At 43.0% G+C, this 18,974-nt stretch overlaps 1 protein-coding gene across 4 annotated transcripts in view; it reads left to right on the top strand.

The window, feature by feature from the left end:
- Nucleotides 1-18,682, top strand: part of LOC146707518 (tripartite motif-containing protein 2) — a 29,560-nt gene extending 10,878 nt beyond the window's left edge. For 2 of the 4 annotated variants that reach the window (XM_085458894.1, XM_085458893.1), the window contains exons 2-12: nucleotides 6,021-6,199; nucleotides 7,506-7,743; nucleotides 8,271-8,422; nucleotides 8,527-8,707; nucleotides 11,337-12,060; nucleotides 13,007-13,110; nucleotides 13,227-13,394; nucleotides 13,854-14,034; nucleotides 14,970-15,040; nucleotides 15,521-15,661; nucleotides 17,243-18,682. In XM_085458894.1, the coding sequence (XP_085315020.1) occupies nucleotides 6,066-6,199; nucleotides 7,506-7,743; nucleotides 8,271-8,422; nucleotides 8,527-8,707; nucleotides 11,337-12,060; nucleotides 13,007-13,110; nucleotides 13,227-13,394; nucleotides 13,854-14,034; nucleotides 14,970-15,040; nucleotides 15,521-15,661; nucleotides 17,243-17,395 (2,247 nt within the window). In that variant the 5' untranslated portion in view covers nucleotides 6,021-6,065 and the 3' untranslated portion in view covers nucleotides 17,396-18,682. Of the gene's footprint in view, nucleotides 1-2,839; nucleotides 3,145-6,020; nucleotides 6,200-7,505; nucleotides 7,744-8,270; nucleotides 8,423-8,526; nucleotides 8,708-11,336; nucleotides 12,061-13,006; nucleotides 13,111-13,226; nucleotides 13,395-13,853; nucleotides 14,035-14,969; nucleotides 15,041-15,520; nucleotides 15,662-17,242 lie in introns of those variants that run through there. The other 2 variants (XM_085458892.1, XM_085458895.1) reach the window with 2 other exon arrangements.
- Nucleotides 18,683-18,974: the final 292 nt, after the last annotated feature.

Here is an 18,974-nt window from a genome sequence, read left to right as displayed (position 1 = left end):
TGTGTCTTCTTTTTACGAGTTTTGAACTCCAAATTTACTTCAGTTTACTGATCTTGGATAAAGGAGAAGTAAAGTAGCTCTGTGGACTCTTTTTTTCCCCCCAGTCGATTTCATAACCAGCTGACACAACAGTGAACCCACCTGTGACCGGACTCTTGGACCTGACAAACTTTTCCATCATAAAAATGACATTAATAGTTCAGTAATGGGCAGGTGAAGTGCGTCAAACCAAAAACACTGTGGTCATACTTACTGAAAATCGAGAAACCATCTTTCTTGTCTTCACACTTGTTGTTTGCAATTTGAAAGCGATCAGTCAGCCTGTGCAGTGTCGTCACTGTGCAGCGTTTTGTGTGTTTAGAAACCGAGAGAAGCGGTGGAAACAGCTCGAGTCGGTGCTCTGGAAAGAACTGCGGGTTAGACGGCAGGGTAACACAGAAAGCAGCTTATAAAGTAAAATGCAGTAAACAGTGTGTGTTTCTACTTCGTCATGGTGAGTGAGTGGAAATGGTTGAAAACTACAACTTTATTTTCTCTATTAATCTCTCCTGTAGAAGTTTGAAATGTTTTTGAGTTTGAGTTGCTTTGCTGCTATTTGTTTGTGAGGGATAATGGTGTTGGCGTGAACGTTACAGCAGCTTAAACAGGTTATCTGACATATTTACTCCTGTGTGTTGGCTCCAAGTCGGGCCTGATGTAACCTGATGTTGCCTTCCTTAAATCTTAGCAATGTAATGCTGCAGTTTTTCAGTTTGCACAGTGTGTTTAAAGGCATCATTGCAGAGATTTACATGGATTATTAAAAATAGTAAACCATGTGACCTGTTAAACTGCATGTGTCTTAAAAGAGCATCAAAAATACATCATCAGTTTGAGCATTTAAGAGACAGGTTTGATTTCAGCCTGTGCCTTTAAGGAAGCAAAAGCAAACTATTTAAGGCATGTTCTCTGGCTGTGATTTGCTTTATTCAAATTGAAGGCAGCCTCTATAACCACTCAGTGAATAGATTTTAAACACTACTAGGATCGTGGAGAACTCTTTTTATTATTATATGCCTGGATTTCTTTAAATGACATGTGTGGTAATATTGTAAAATTTTCTTTAATAGAAATTATGCCAAATTCAGCAAAAAAATTTGCCATATAACATACTGTCCATTCGGCCGAAGACTGATTTAGTAAATGTATCTTTGTAGCCAGTAGAAAATAAAGTGTTGAGATTAAAAATCTCCTTTACAACAGTGTCCTGGCCAAGAAGGGCAGCAAATCCATACAGCAGCTAAGTACAGTCAACGAGTAAAACACAGTCAACGAGTAAAACACTAAACACAGAAACAACCAAACTTTATAAACTTCAGTATCGATAAAGAATGAATACTAGTAATGAATCTAATGCCAGAAATAAAGGAACCGGTTTGGGTCCGAGTGCCACTGAGCTGCAAGTCAGAACAGAACATATAAGATCACACGGCCTTATCCTTCATAGTGCTGAATCTAAGATGAAGCTTTAGAGACTGATTGTTGTCACTGGTGTGCACCCACACAGCATTTCATTCTTTTTCCCGCATTATGTTTTCTTGTTCTGCGTCCTCTGATTGACTGAGCTCACTGAGTTTGGCAGAGGCTGAGATGAGATCACTGGAACAGCTGTGGAGCTGCCAGGCATGCTTAACTCTGTGAAAAAACTCCATCGACACAACTCTGTTTGACGTGGAACTGAAATAAGAAAATTTAAGAACTGAAGGGGGGGGGGGGGGGGGGGGTGCTGCAAGTATCATGTAACATCATACTTGCAGCCAGTTTTTTTTTTCATGTGTATTCAACACAGTATCCCTCGGAATTGTTAGTGCCAAGGAAGCAAAATGACTGCTATCGGTCCAGGTACTCCAGCTTCCTCCCACAGTCTAGAGACAAGACTGATGGATGAATTAATTGGTGATTCTAAATGTGCTCTGTGTGTTGGACCTGTGATGGACTGGAGGTAGAGCAGGCCATCCACTAATTGGAAAGCTGGTGGTTTCTCTCTGTCTCACTCTCTAACCACTGAACAGTTTTCAGAGAGTACGATGACGGACCTGCTGGAGTCACCCACCATTAGGCCTTTAAATCTCTCCTCTTACTAACCAAATACTCAAATCGCCTCCGGTTTTCTTGGTGGAAAACCCCCCAGATGATGTCCACAGAGTGGTCGGTGTTTGAGGTTGTCTGAAGGTTAAAGCTTTGTGTCATTGTTTAAGTCATCCATTCTTGCGTATGCAGAAAGCAGTGACCAAAGAGCTGCGACAGAGCTGCAGTGCAGTGAGAAAAAACAGGCAGAAAATGCGTTTCACCTCAGCGTTTTATCACCTTTCTCTATTTCTGTCTCTTAAACTGGAGAGGCAGTGTGTCCTTTGTGTCCACATTTGAAGCACACATCTCACCGTACTTCCTTTCTCTCTGCAATGTTTACTCTCTGTCATCTCTCCTCCCTCTCTTCATATACAGTGTGTGACTTTTCCTTGTGCTCATTTTCAGTCTCTGCATGTACAGTGAGTCAGCAGCCTGCACGCACGCACACTCGCACGCAGAAAGATCCCTGTGGCTTCATCTCTATTGGCTGTGACGGAGACCCTTAAGTGCTGTCCCTTTTTTCCCATTTGTTAGGTAACCAGGCGTCAGCCAGTGCTCGCTCACATGCTCCGGATGCTGCGCTTTCTTGCTCACCGCGCTGCAGTGAAGCAGCATTTACTTCAGACAGAGAGGAAGGAGGGAGATGAATGGATGAGACAGAGCGAGCAGGGAATGCAAGTGATGGGAGGAGAGAAAGTAACGCAGGGAGTGAGGGAGGGCGGGCGGGGGGACATGATGTAGAAAATTGAAATACAATCCGGCTGAACTGCTCCTCCTTAACTTTGCTCACGTGTGTGCACGCCCATAAACACTGGCTGGTTCTCTCTCTCTCCCACACACACACACACACACACACACACACACACTGGCGTCTCGTGTTTGGCTCTCTGTTGCAACCTGGAGGGAAGCCTCATTTCCTGTCAGAGCCGGTATGAGTTGAAGGACGATTCAGAAGATGAAGGCTGTCTGTGTTTCATTCATTTGAAGTGCACTTGTGTGGATGACGCCTGTTGATCGTTCCGTGAATGCAGCACTGTAAGTTTTTAATAATCCTCTTATTATTATAGGAAATTCTTTGGAATAGCTGCTGTTGCCCTGGAATCACTTTTGTTGTGCATGAGTGTTTCTCACAGTCTTTCTATGACAGAAGATGCTTTGATTTGGTTTAAATTCCTTCTTTGACGCCCCCCTTTTTGTCATGTGCGCCCTCTTCTGTGCGTGGGATGACGGCTCAATCCAGCAGGAATTATTCCGCTTAGCTGGTGCGGATCTGATTATGTAAGAGTGAAGCGCTGTGGGACTGCTGCGACCTTGTGCACCGTCAGCGCAGCGCTGCTTCTGTTTTCCTGCTGTGGCTTTCTGCAGGATTTACATATTTTTTTATTTTTGTATAAGCAGTCCCATATTTGATGCTGTGAGCATCTGCTTAATCTGCTCCGTGGAGCTGGTGAGTCATTAAGAGAGATCTGAGCTCTTGTGTTCGTGCACGTCTGTGCTGGAATACTGCCAGATGCTTTTATTTTCTGTCTTTTCATTTATGTTCTAAACATATGTATTACTGTAGGTCATCCTCTTAGTGGTAGATTAGCTTGGTGATGAGTCTCAGTTGATAACTTGCTGCTTTTATATCAGTTGCAGTAACACTGAGCTTGCTTCCATTCACCTAGCATACTGAGAAGTTTGCCTGAGAGCTTCTTTAAAACATTACAGGCTCCCACGTCTGCTTCCAGAGAGGAATATGAGAGAAGATGTGTATCTAAAGGAGAGAGATTAAGTGGAAACGAGATGAGGAGAAAGAGCGTGCACTGTAGAAAGGAGTGCAGTCCCTCGGGGTTTCCTCCCAGCAGCAGAGGTGGCCTGTTTCTGTGGCCAACTTGAATGTGATGAGACAATAAAAGCACTGACACACTTTCCGTGTCTAAGTTAGCTGCCGGATAATGTAACAGGAATATCGCAGGGACGAAACGATGCCAGGAGAAGCTGTCTGGGATAAAGCAGAGGGCTGAGTTGGAAATAGTTTTGCTCGGCTGTCTTGGTAGTTTGACTAATGTGTGCTGAACGCAGAGTGCCTTGCTTTCACTTCACATCATCAAATATTTAGTGCTTAAAGTGCCTTTTCATGACAAACACATCTGCGGCTCAGGTGCTGCTCTGCTACTGCAGCGGTTACCAACATAAGGGTTGAGACCCACCACAGGGGTCACAGGATAAATATGTGTTATACTATAGAGAGCATTTATTTTCTTGACCGTGCACTGATTAGAGCTTGGATAACAAACTCATTTTATACTGTGGGCCACTTACTGCCCACATTAGTCTTGAGTGGGCCAGACCAGTGAAGCTCCCCTTTCTGTCAGTGTAAAGATGTTTAACTGAAATATCTTAGTATTACAAAAATGAAAGAAATCTTGTCTTCATGACTCTTTGGACTTAAAATGTAAGAAATAAATCTGTAAACTGTAAGATTTCTTGTAGCTCACTTCCCAGGCTGACCTGTAATTTTAAAAAGAGCAACTTTTTTCACAGAAAATGTTTTCTTTTTAAAGTACTATATAAAAAAAGATTAATATATTAAAACAACCCAGAAATTTCTATAGTAGTGAATAAAGTGGCAGGTTCTGTCACTGAATTGTTTCTTCTGTTACTGTGGTGTATTATGAATGGAAATGAGGGAAGACTTTATGAAAAGGAAAAGCTGTAAAACTCCCAAAATTACATTAAAAAGTCCAAAATCTATCCCTTCCTTCACATTTTCCAAAGCTGTCCAGTAGACCAGATTGGAAACTCTGCCGGGTTGTTTTTGGTTCCTGGGCCCTATGTTTGACACCCCTGAATCAGACTATTTTTAACAATATCAGCACTCCGGTAATCTTAAAAAAATAAAAAATAATAAAAAAAAAAAAAAAAAAAAAAAAAAAATATATATATATATATATATATATATATATATATATATATATATATATATATATATATATAAACACCCAGCACGCCCCTGCGGGCGGTTTATCCTTCAAGCTCGGGTCCTCTACCAGAGGCCTGGGAGCTTGAGGGTCCTGCGCAGTATCTTAGCTGTTCCCAGGACTGCGCTCTTCTGGACAGAGATCTCCGATGTTGTTCCCGGGATCTGCTGGAGCCACTCGCCTAGCTTGGGAGTCACCGCACCTAGTGCTCCGATTACCACGGGGACCACCGTTACCTTCACCCTCCACATCCTCTCGAGCTCTTCTCTGAGCCCTTGGTATTTCTCCAGCTTCTCGTGTTCCTTCTTCCTGATATTGCTGTCATTCGGAACCGCTACATCGATCACTACGGCCGTCTTCTTCTGTTTGTCTACCACCACTATGTCCGGTTGGTTAGCCACCACCATTTTGTCCGTCTGTATCTGGAAGTCCCACAGGATCTTAGCTCGGTCATTCTCCACCACCCTTGGGGGCATCTCCCATTTTGACCTCGGGACTTCCAGGTTATACTCGGCACAGATCACAGATGTTCCTGTACACTATGCCGGCCACTTGGTTATGGCGTTCCATGTATATATATATATATATATATATATATATATATATATATATATATATATATATATATATATAGAGAGAGAGAGAGGGAGAGAGAGAGAGAGAGAGAGAGAGAGAGAGAGAGAGTTTCATCTTCATGTCCTGTTTGAGTGGCTGTTTGCAGTTGCCTGGTCACAGGCACTGATTGATGTGTCTCTTTGTGTATTTTTGCATTTCCTCTGTGGAAGGAAGAAAGTACTTTGTCTTTGCCTTCGGCCTCAAACTCTGATCTCTGCAGCCCCACAGAGTCCCGCTCACCACCACAAGATCTTCATTGTGCGTTTGATCCTATGTGATGCCACTGTGTTTACGTCCTCACCGGTTTTGTTCTCCCTCCGTGTCGCTCCGCAGGGTGCAGGGTAAGAGGAAGAGGGACTTCTATGCCAGAGCTTTAGGATGGCCAGTGAAGGCTCCACTATCCCCAGTCCTGTCGTCCGCCAAATTGACAAGCAGTTCTTGATCTGCAGCATATGTCTGGACCGCTACGAGAACCCCAAAGTCCTGCCCTGCCTGCACACCTTCTGTGAGCGGTGAGTGGAGTTTCCAAAGTGCTGTAAGTGTTGTACTGTTTTATGATTTCAGACACATGATGCAGCCTATAACGGTGCAGTAATAAAAATAATAACAACAGATTTTTAAATGAATATCTCATTGCTTTAAACTTGTGCGTTATTTTAGGACACAGGTCTGCATCGCTGCTGTTGACTCTGGTGTGTTGGTGTCATCCTCGCTGTTAAGCAGCCTTTGTTTCTGTCACAAAAGACAAACTGTTCACGGTGTGCGCCTGCCTCTTTGCTCTGGTTGTTTCTGGAGCATCAGTGTGCAGCTGAACAATATACAGTCATTTCTAACTCTTTCTGTGGGGCATAACTACTGTGTTTCACACATAGACGCTGGGATGAACATTAAAATATTCAGCTCCACCATTTACCTTTGTTTGACTAGATTAAAGCTCATATGAGCTGTCATGTACTATATTTACATGTGATTTGATGATCATCTTTGGGTCACTGTTTATTACGTCCTCAGCAATCCGACAAAGAGTCTGTTGGAGGCTAGACAAGCTGTGACAAAACACTTATTTACCTCAAGCTTATTTATTTCATGTAAAAATAAGACTGCTGCACAATGGACAACATATATGTGTCATTGATGATATCAGTAAATGTAGTTCAATAAAGGAGAATTAAGATGAGCTGAATGAAAAGCACAGCAGCTACATGCATAAACAGTATAGTTTCACATATATGTTTTGTGTGCATGGCAGGATTTTAAAGTATTCTCTGCCATGTTTGTTTTTCTTGTGCTTTATTTATTATTGTATTTTTAATATAACTTTGGATAAAGTTACATACTCATTGTGGTAAAAAAGCGGGCGTTTTTATGGTGGCAGGGCAGTGAGTAGCACTGTAGCCTCTCTGTGTAGTTTCTAGCTGTGCTTGTTTACTCGTGCAGGTGTTACTGCATTAAAAATATAAATATATATACTGACTTTAAATAATTTGAATAGTATAATATAAAACACTAAATTTAATGGAATCTCTGTATATACATTAAAAGCTTCACAATGACAGGATTTATGGCACGGTCATTGCATTTGAATACACTACATTGCACAGATGTCGTTGATAAGTGCTGCTGCAAATCGCTGTCAGAGTATAATCGTTCCAACCACTAGATGGTCTCAAAGACAGGATTTTGACCTGCTCTGTTCTTCTTTTACTTGAAGGACAAATAAGCTGTTAATGGACTGCTAGATGAAAACTTTAAGTCAGGCAATAAAGCACCACATCTTGAAACTACAACCTTTTTAATACACCTGTCGTCCTCCTGCAGGTGCCTGCAGAATTATATCCCGGCCCACAGCCTCACACTGTCGTGCCCCGTGTGCCGCCAGACCTCAATCCTGCCGGAGAAGGGTGTGGCGGCGTTGCAGAATAACTTCTTCATCACCAACCTGATGGACGTGCTGCAGCGGGCGCCGGGCAGCTGCAGCCAAGAGGCCGCCGCTCTCAACAACATCACCACTGTGGCTACAGGCCAGCTACTCTCCTGCCCAAACCATGGAGGCAGCGTAAGAGCTCCTCACACTGACACCTGACAGCAAAGTCAGCTTTAACATTTAGTTAGGGTTATAGATGTTCAGAGTGGAGCTGAGGGTGAAGTCAGGAGATCACCAAGTCATTATGTTTCATAATCTGAGCGTCTGTCATGCCTGTACACAATAATTTCATAGCAGTCTCGTCCACATCTGTCTGGGTATTTCAGCGTGGAGCAGAATATCAAACCAGCTGACGGTGCCGTGATTCAAGAGGTCGAGATCATTTTAAAGCAAAGAACATTATTTATTGATGGGCAAGTTTGTGCAGTAGACTGATAAAGTGACACAGCAGAGCAGTGTCCCCAACAAAAGCAGGAAATAGGACAGGACTCCTGAGTCTGGAGATGCAGAGTTGGCACATGTGAGATGGAGTCATTAAAGGGGTGTGTAAGCATGCAGGATCAGGAAGATGGTTTATTTCCTCAGCATTAATGTGGATAAATGGGTCTATGACTCGAGCCTATTATAAATTCAGATCCCTGCTTTTTCCTGATTTGTAGGTGATGGAGTTTTACTGTCCTCCGTGTGAGACAGCCATGTGTCAGGAGTGCACGAGCGGCGAACACGGAGAGCACCCGACCGTGCCTCTTAAAGACGTAGTGGAACAGCACAAGGCCTCCTTGCACCACCAGCTAGATGCTGTTAAGAAGAGGTAGGCAGCAGCAATATTGTTATGTAAATACTGTCATATTGCACTGCAGTGATGATTCTCCAGCTCTGTCACACGACCTTGACATTTTACTCGACTGCCTCCAGGTTACCAGAGATCGACTCAGCCCTGCAGACGCTGTCAGAGATTCTTCAGCAGCTGACCAATCAGAAGAGCGCCATCGAGGACGACATCCACGCGACCTTCGATGAGCTGCAGAAGACCCTCAATGTCCGCAAGAGCGTTCTACTCATGGAGCTGGAGGTCAACTATGGCCTCAAGCAAAAGGTGAGTGCAGAGCGAAGCACAGCTGGGACTTTGGCTAAAATGTAACAACCAAATAGGACAAATGTAAAGCACTTAAATGAGCCTGATCTGGAGATTTTGGAGCACAGACTAAAGTAATCTTTTCACCTGTCACGGGTCCTTCAACAGGTCAGGGCTATCCAAATAATATAGATAGTATCAATACCAACACTGGTATTCTTACTGGCCCAATACTGACACGAGAGGATTGATGCGTCTGTTTGTTTCTCTGCTGTAAGCTCTGTAGATTATTCTCGTTTATCAGGCAGCAGACATGTCGGCGCAAACACCGCTCCTCTCATGCAGGCACATTTTGCTTCACCGTGTTTGTTGTTGTCCTGTGGTCATGTGACTTAGTTGCCAAATAAAGGTAGACAGAGACAGAGCCCACTGTCACTGCCATTCAGTGAGCCAAAGAATAACCATGCAGATCATGTCATGGTGAAAGGAATGACTGATGCCACTCCAAAGTGTCCATCACAGTTGTTACTTCAGCAGTCTGATTACCTCCAGACTATATACAAACATTCAAAAATATATATTCAGCCCATATAATTGTGTTAATTATTAAAATAGATCATTCTGTTGGAAAGGGAAAAAAATATACCTTAAAGATGAATTGTATTTTTAAAAAAAATGGCTGAATGTGATGAATGTAGAGTTTATTTAGTTTATGCAGCACATTTAAACAACAGAAGGTGACCCAAAGTGCTTTAGAGACCACAACAAGAATAATAATAATAAAAACTGTTTCAAAATATGAATGAAAAGCTAAAAGGTGTATTTGGTTGTGTTAAGGAATTATTGTACAAAGTAAAAATCGTGTGATTTAGTGGTCATTAAAATTGTTCGGAATCGCAAATGTATGATGAGTCATGCTTCTCCGGCATAAACTGTCTAAATGAGTTAAAAGTATCGATATCAGTATTTGGTATCGATCGGATAGAAAGTAAAATAAATTTGCAGTATGGCACAGACTGCCTCTCCACAGGAAGGAGGTGCCGGAGCGGGGGCTTGTGCGCTGCATTGACCCATGAGCCAATCAGCCGGTTGGGTTAAAAGCCTGCTGACTCCCTCGGGGAGCTGCATCACATGGGCACAGCTAATGATTTACAACTGAGTGGCTGATGATCGGTCACAGCACTGCAGCCCACGGGGAAGCTGTGCTGCTGCTCCTGCTACATGAAGCCGGTGTCCAGCGTGCGCTCTTGATTTGGGCGTGCCGCGCGTGGGGAGGGAGTACAGTCCGGGCCGCAAACACTTTGTCACTTCACCGTGAATTTCTCGTCCTACAATGTTACAAAGAGTCTTAGTTTTACTGCGCGGATGAGCTGTGTGGGTGAAACACTGGACGCTATGGCGTCTCTGGGAGTAGAAGAGGAGTGTGATGACGGCCGGACGCCGGTGAGTTTGTCTCGGTGCTTTAACGTGTGCAGCCTGCGGTAATGTCGCACTTTTTTAGCGCCAGATTAATTTAACGTGTGAGCGCAATCCCCCACACAGCGCTCACAGGTGTGTTCGGTTTCACGGGGGATTTACAGAAGTTGCGCTGCTTTCTAAACACATGCGCAGTCTGTTCGCTTCAGTATCAAGCGCAGAATATAAGATGCGCTGCTTTTTGTTTTTGTTTTCGTTTTGCGGCGTTAAACATCGGCGCAGGAAAGTGCGTGTCGGGCATGTTAGTAAATCACTTTTTGTTTTTCGCCTTGAGAACTCCAAGAACACATCAGCAGCAGGGTCAGCCGCAAAAACCCGAGTTCAGCTTGTCACGGCGCTCTTAGTAAACACCGACGGTAGCAACTAGTTAGTAAAGCTGGTTATTAGCGGTTAAATGTGGCTTAGGTTAGCGCGTTATTGCTCAGGAGGGTTCGTCTGTAAAATGAGACAATAGGATGACTTAAAGATTTGATTAATTCTGGATATTTGATCAGTTCCTCATCCTCAGTTACCAGGTAACCAGACCAGTTTAAACACCTGCATTTAGACACACTCACACTTTATCTGCAGTTCAGTTGCAGTGAAAAGGTCATTTCTGTATGAAGGTGTTTTATATCTGGTTATCAGATACCTACAGTTTTCTGCACGTTGCTTCTACCACCTGTACAAGCAAGCGGTGGTAAGCTTTTTGAGTCCCAAAAAGCTGAAGGAAACCAGCAAAGCTGTGGCAGCTTCCACATGGGAGGCGTATCTGAATATCCAGCATTACAATCAAAGCAGCCCTTATTTAATTATCAGAGTGCCTGAAAGAAGATTGCGATTAAAGAACAGCAGTGTGGTCGTAGTAAAGTGACTAATTTACAAATTAAAATTAGGTAATATAAGAAATCACATTTTTATTGCATTATATTCTGAGATTTACCAGCAGTTTAATAAACTAACATCCCTGTAATCCTTAATTAATACCATATATTTGCTCCCAAGCTGAGGATTGCCAAGTACCAATAACCTGATCTGATCTTAAAAGCGGACACAAAGGCAAAGCTAATGTTCTTTTTGTTAGTATAATGTAATCAACAGAATAACTGCAAGAAAAATAATAATTTTGAAAGCTTCATAAAGTTTTATCTAAGCTCAGTGTTTCTCTGCTGCCCCCTGATGCATGCATGTGTAGGTGCTCCAAGCCCAGCTGGACACCCTGCTGCAGGGCCAAGAGGGCATCACCAGTAGCTGCAACTTCACGGAGCAGGCCTTGAGCCAGGGCACCGAGGCCGAGGTGCTGCTGGTGAAGAAGCAGATGGGCGAGCGTCTCGTCGAGCTGGCCAGCCAGGAGCTTCCGCTGCAGCCCGGAGAGAACAACCAGCTGGACTTCCTCGTAGAAACGGAAGGGCTAAAAAAGTCCATCCACAACCTGGGCACTATTGTGACCACCAACGCCGTTGCCTCCGAGACTGTGGCGACAGGCGAGGGGCTGCGGCATTGTGTGGTAGGCGTGCCCACCTCCATCACCATCACTACTAAGGACAAAGATGGAGAGCTATGCAAGATGGGCAACGCAGTCATCACCGCTGAAATGTTTTCGCCTGACGGCAGCAAGTGTGACGGAGACGTGCTCGACAACAAGAACGGCACTTATGAGTACCTGTTCACAGCTCCTAAAGAGGGCACGTGTACTTTATCTCTGCGCTTATATGACCAACACATCAAAGGGAGCCCCTTTAAGATAAAGGCCACCAAATCCATTGACGTGTCACCGACTTCAGACGGCGTTAAGAAGAGGCTCAAGTCTCCGGGCAGCGGACACGTCAAGCAGAAGGCCATCAAGAGGCCGGCCAGTATGTACAGCACAGGGAGGAGGAAAGAGAATCCCATTGAGGACGACCTCATCTTCAGAATCGGTAAGACCGGCTCCCAGCCGGAGGGCTGAACATCAAACCTTAGCACTAACCGCAAAGGAGGATGTAAAGTGTAGTCTACACTGTATGGAGCCATCAGTGGGGAAAAAAGTTTATTCAAAATGCATAAACAACACAAGCTGGCTATAAATTGCTAATGCTACCCAGTCATGTTCAAAGTGTTAAGGCGAATGTGTGACTCCCCTGCCACTGAGACACAAACTTCAATACAGGAGAGGTAAATTTAGGCCAGAGAAATGACCAATATCCCAAACTAAGCCCTCCCATTACCATTATCCTCTTTTATTATTGTGGCCCACCTCCAGTATCTTCACGGCCTGTCGGGGGCCATGACCCACAATTTGGGAATCCGTGCACTGGGGAAAATTCAGTTAAATAGCTGATTAACAAGTATTTACGAGCAATTTAAAAAGTGACAAAAGCTCAATAATAATAATAATATGATTAATTCGGCTTCTTGAACATGAGGATTTAGAGTCTTGTGTTCATATGATTTTAACCCTGACATGTCACATGCTTCAGTTTTTGTGACGTCTACATCATCAATGTGATAGTTTTTGTTGTTTTCCCCACAAAAACCCAGATGTAGCAAGAAATAATAACTAATACTTATATTAAATATTATTTTAATACAAAAAAATGGTAGAAGGTTCAATAAACAGCTGTCCTTTTGCAATTCTTACTTTTTCTACCCAAAAACAGACCAAAAAAAACAATGTAAGTAAGATAATACTAGTAAATATGGTTTGGAGACGTCTGTTTCACGGTTATGTGAAGTATAAATGTTTACACAACAGAGAGCTTATTACTGCTGGAGTGAAAATTGAGCATCAGGTTACCTTTACTATGTAACCAATAGACTTTACATGTAGAAAACGTACGTGTCGTCATCATCATGGTGAACGTGGTCATGTTTCGTGTCTCACAGGCACAAAGGGAAGAAACAAAGGGGAGTTCACGAACCTGCAGGGAGTGGCTGCCTCCTCTCAGGGGAAGGTGCTGATAGCAGACAGCAACAACCAGTGTGTGCAGGTGAGAACGAATTCCCTGAAGCATCTGCGCCTGTTCTCTGAGATAATATATGAAAACTATCTAATATTTAACATAGTGTTTTATTTTATTTCATTTTATTTTTTAACCAAATCCAGATTTTCTCCAACGACGGCCAGTTCAGAAGTCGTTTCGGCATCCGGGGCAGGACTCCGGGTCAGCTGCAGCGGCCGACAGGTGTGGCCGTGCACCCCAACGGCGACATCATCATCGCAGACTATGACAACAAATGGGTCAGCATCTTTTCGAGCGAGGGCAAGTTTAAGGTGAGTTTTATTTATCTCTGGGACTGGGTCGTTCAGTAGATTTTTTCCTCAGAACGGCAATAGTCGGCATGTTCCCGGGTGGGCTCCAGTGCCGCTGCAGCTGTGCAGAAGGTCACACTGATTTTTGTCTTCGAGTCAGATGGTTACACTTCCTCACACCTCATTTGCAAATTTCTCACGCGTTAAGAGACTCACTCATGCTGGTTTTGACTTCCCCTCTTCAGCCTTCTTATCTTCTGTTAAAAGAGTGCAGATTTTCGGGTTAAAACCACTGGTTTCCTGAGTGGGATCTCCCTAATAGGACTTAGGGTGTGCTCTCAGTCTACGTGCAAACACACAGAAGACAGCTTCGGGGTTTTATGTGTTAATGCAAACAGTAATACTGACCATTACTTGTATTTTTGTGATTGTAAGTACTCATTTCCTCACGCGTGGCTTCGTGAAATAAAATCTCTCCAGAACAAGATCGGCTCGGGGAAGCTGATGGGTCCTAAAGGCGTGTCGGTGGACAGAAACGGCCACATCATCGTGGTCGACAACAAGTCCTGCTGCGTCTTCATCTTCCAGGTCAACGGCAAGCTGGTCACCAAGTTTGGTAACCGTGGCAACGGTGACAGGCAGTTTGCAGGTACACTCAATGGTAATACAGTGCACTGCTCCAAGATAACACAATTCAGTCTTTCTCCAACCTGCATGCTGAATGAAGAGGAGCTGCACTGACTTCATGAGGGTCATTAATATGGAAAAAGCAACTTTAGTCCATCAGATTCGTCCATTATTATAAACAAAAGTGTCCCTAAAACAGCATGGTGTCTCATTAATCATGCTATGAGTTGGTTGTATGTTTGTTTTTTGTCATACATTTAATCTGAGCGACAGATGTAGGAGTTTTAAGACTGACACTGATACCGATATTTTGTCTAATATGTCGTCTGATAGCTTTTCTTTTCTGACACATGAAACATAAACAGATTTCCCTAACATGTATTACGTGTAGTTATTTGAGTTATTACTATGATTATATGGCAATTGAGTTTAAAATAATTTTGTTTTATTGTTTTAAAAAATGTTCACGCTCTGCCTGACTCTCCTCAAATCAGCTGGTTGCTTGTGGCTAACAGGGAAGTTGCAGAGTGCCCTCTGGTGGATAAACTATGCAACAGCAACACTCAAAGCATGATTAAAGGGTGCTTCGGTCTTCTTTACTTTTTAAAGTTGGATTTATGACTATTATAAATGTTGATAGCAATATATCAGAAAATGGCCAATTACCTGACTGATATATCAATATTTTCCAATCCAACTTTATTGACCAATATTTTGGTCATGCTCTAACATTAAAGCATTAAAAATCAGTGTACTTTTATTTTTATTTATTTTTTTGTCTGTTGCTGAATTCGTTTTTGAAGCTGCATGTCCTCCACAAATATGTCCTTGTGACATGTGCAATGAAAATAAAGTTGAGTTCTATTCTATTCTACCTGTCATGTAGGAGTTTTCTGACTTTTTGTTTTGTCGCAGTCAAGCAAAACTGTACAAATGATATCTAAAATCTTCTTCATATTTCTAATCCAGGCCCTCACTTTGCTGCTGTCAACAACAACAACGAGATCATTGTGACAGATTTCCACAACCACTCAGTCAAGGCAAGTGAACTCCCAGAGCAGTCTGTGTGTTACAGGAATACAGATGTTAGCAGCTGCCACCAAAACGTGATTTACAACGCGTTTTCTACTCGTATCATTCACATTAAAAGGCTATTGTCACATTCATCAGTCGAAGGTGGGAAATTTGTCATGTGGACGAGGATTTTATGACATTCCAACAAGTTCGGAGTCCATTTATAGTCAGTGTAGTATTGACCAATCATGTCTGAGCAGACAGTCTGTGCAAAGAGGAAACCATCGGCTAAGAATACGGTCTCAAATCCATCAGCATCTGCTTCTTATTTATTTAAATGTATCTCACTGCATTTATCAGACTGTAAACCAGGCCTGATGCACACAACAGTGAGTCCTGGTCTGGATATCAGTGTTCTGTTATGTGAATATGTGCTGGTTGCATTTTTTATTTTTTTTAAAGAAGTGTTCTCTCTCTGCTGTTGCTTCTCTGAAACCATACTGCAGGTGTTCAACACAGAAGGAGAATTCTTGCTGAAATTTGGCTCCAATGGTGAAGGCAATGGCCAGTTCAACGCCCCCACAGGAGTGGCGGTGGACGTCAATGGAAACATCATAGTAGCCGACTGGGGCAACAGCAGGATACAGGTACGCAGAATGAATCATTTCTACTCCTCGAAGAATCGGTTAATACAAACTTCTGTTTCTTTTTTTATTAAGTGGCATCCAACATTACAATCTTGCCTCATAATGGCTTATGAAATGTTACCAAAACACCATTAATAGTATATTTATACACTGATCAGGTATAACATTATGAGCACTGACGGGTGAAGTGAATAACGCTGATTATGTCTTCATCATGGCAACTGTTAGCGGGATATATTGTTAGCGGGAGGAAGTGTTCTGAAAGTTAATCTGTTAGAAGGAAAATGGGCTAGTGTAAGGATTTGAGTGAGTTTGATAAGGAGACAAATTTTGATGACTAGACGACTGGGTTTCCAAAACCGCAGCTCTTGTGGGGTGTTCCCCGTCTGCAGTGGCCGGTATCCTTTAAAAGTGGTCCAAGGAGGGAACAGTGGTGAACCAGCGACAGGCTCATAGGCGGCCAAGGCTCACTGATGCATGTGAGGAGCGAAGGCTGGCCTGTGAGGTCCGATCCAACAGACGAACTACTGAAGTTCTGAAAAAGTTCACCCTGGTTCTGACAGAAAGGTGTCAGAAAACACTGTGCATCAGTTTGTGTATGAGGCTGCATAACTGCAGATCAGTCAGGCTGCCCATGCTGACCCCCAACACCAACACTGGGCTGGACCCCAAAGCAATGATCTGGTCTGAATTGGGTTTTCTTTTACATCATATGGATGGCCGGTGTCCGTATCACTTACCTGAGGAACAACTGGCACCAGGATGCACTGTGGGAAGAATTCGAGCTGGCTGAGGCATTGTGATGCTCTGGACAATGTTCTGCCGGGAAACCTTGTGTCCTGACATCCATGTGGATGTTACTTTGACACGTACAACCTACCTAAGCATTGTTGCAGACCACGTAAACCTTTTCATGGAAACTGCATTCACAGACCGATGTGGTCTCTTTTAGCAAAGCAAAAATGGTTTAGGGAGGGTTTGAGGTGCACATCGAAGAGTTCAAAGGTGTTCACTTGACCTCCAAATTGCCCAGATCTCAATCGAGCATCTGCGGGATGTGCAAAGAAGTCCAATGTATTGATGTCTCACCTCACGACTTACAGGATCTGTTGCTCATATCGTGGTGCCAGAATCTACAGCACACCTTCAGGGGTGTAATCGAGTCTATGGCTCGGCAGGTCAGACTTGTTTTGGCAGTATAAGGGGGACCGACACAATATTAGGCATAATGTTAGGCCTGATCACTGCACGCTGGTGTCTAAAATACATGTTTTTGAACCTCCTGAGACCCTGCGTCCTCAGATGGAGATCTTCCATTTAGCTTTTCTGCACCTTGTATTTCACAGACCTCTTGCATCACATCTATCCCATACAAAAGCTTGAGTCTCAGAAGGGTTAAAACAATAGAAGGCAACAATTGTTGCTTCCTAAAAACTATTTTGGTCACTACATCATCCATATTCATGAAATCATTATTTTTTTTCTTTCAACTTTATAACTAGGTGTGTTGTATTTTCCACAAAAAGAATGAACGAAACACTGATTTCCAGCGGTGATGATTTTGCTCTCTCTCTCTCTCAGGTGTTTGATGGCAGCGGTTCATTTCTCTCTTACATCAACACATCAGTGGACCCCCTCTACGGCCCGCAGGGACTGGCGCTCACTTCAGACGGACACGTCGTGGTCGCCGATTCTGGCAACCACTGCTTCAAAGTCTACCGCTACCTGCAGTAGCCACTCGACACAAAGCCTGTACAGTGTACATATGTACAAACACGCAGTAGTACGGAGCAACTGGAAGTTTTTTGCACTCCCCCCCCCTCACCTGTTCACTCTTGAATCTTGCTGTCATTGTGCCATCTGTTTGACCTTTCTCCCTCCCCAAACTAACACGAGAGACTTTATTAGTGGTGCGAGGGAAGCGAGATGACCTCTGACCTACAGGAATGGCTGCTGCTGATTAGTGCTCACTTGAGACCTCGTTCACCTTCCATCTTAATGTGGAGTATTTGAAAAGGCTTTAATGTGGTCCACATGGTAGAGCTTTGAACTGCCACATGGCAGAAACTGAAAATAAATAAATAAATACTTTTGCACTTGTTCCTCAAATCACTGGCTGTATTAAGTAAAGTCATAATTAAAGTAAAAGGTACCTTAGTCACCTGAGAAATAATGAAATTCCATCTATAGCAGCAGTGACTACAGCTTCCTGCTAAATGCTCTCAAGGGTTTTTACATTTTGCCTCTTCACTATAAAAGTGTTCCACCCTCTGTAGGTATAGCAGGGTATTTAAGAGCATGATTAAGATGTTTTTGTGCATGCGGTTTTTACTTAAACACCTTAAACTGTGCGTATGAAATAGTTTCCAGCTAAACACCTTCTAACAGAGAAGCTGTTTCACTTCTATTTGAATGTGAAAGCTCTTCAGTGAGCTGTGTCATCACTTTGAATTAAAAAAAAAAAACCCCAGTATGCTGACAAGTGCGACTGTATGAATTAAGGGTACCAAACATAAGCCACCTGATATGCTTCTGCTGTGTATGATGCCTCTTAACATTTCTGCTGTGATCGTGTGCAGACCCCTCGAGTTGCAGAATTTGAATGAAAAGCTAAATACTTGGAATGAACTCGGCAGGATGCATCCTATTAAGTTTAGATTGAAAGGTTTCTTCATCACGCTGAAAGTAGAGGTGCAGAACTGCGATCACCGTCACTCCTCCATGTGCTCTCATAACTTCAGATAAATCTATAGAGTGATTAACAGATTGTGTTTTAGCAACACATAATTTGTCTACCTTCACAATCAGCAATAGAAAGTTTGGCAGTCGAGGTGTACGTTAAGTGATAATGCACTGTGTTCCTATTAGAAAGCCTTGTTTGTCTTCAAGCACACAACTGTCATTATTTGTTATCCAGAATCGGGTCATCGATTTTCTACACGATCTTGTAAATTGTTTGTTTTCCATTGTCCTGTTTATATTTGTAATGCCAAATGGAATTAAAGTGCCCATAGAAATGAATGATAGTGCTTTTGTGTGTAATACATGTGCTGCAATAAGCTGAATTTAGATAGATATGATAAATAAAGAATGACACTAATAATTTCAAAAATATTTGCACATCACTTTAATCTTATGGCCCCAAACAGGTTTTTAGTCTTTGGCTGCAGATAAAGCCTTTAAGTCTACTCAACAAACGCCCCTTTCAGAGGAACCGCCCAAGGAAAGCCAGGGTGTGGATATTTCTGACCATAGAAGGTTTTTGTTGCTCAGGGCTGTCTGCTTTGGCCTTTTATTTCATCAGACGACAGGG

This window comes from Copadichromis virginalis, linkage group LG6 (assembly GCF_057382275.1).
Source record: "Copadichromis virginalis isolate Kocher_CV1m ecotype Utaka linkage group LG6, C_Virginalis_male_GT1.1, whole genome shotgun sequence".
NCBI lineage: Eukaryota > Metazoa > Chordata > Actinopteri > Cichliformes > Cichlidae > Copadichromis > Copadichromis virginalis.
Note: the sequence above shows the minus strand (reverse complement) of the source record. Positions and strands in the feature narration are given on the sequence as shown.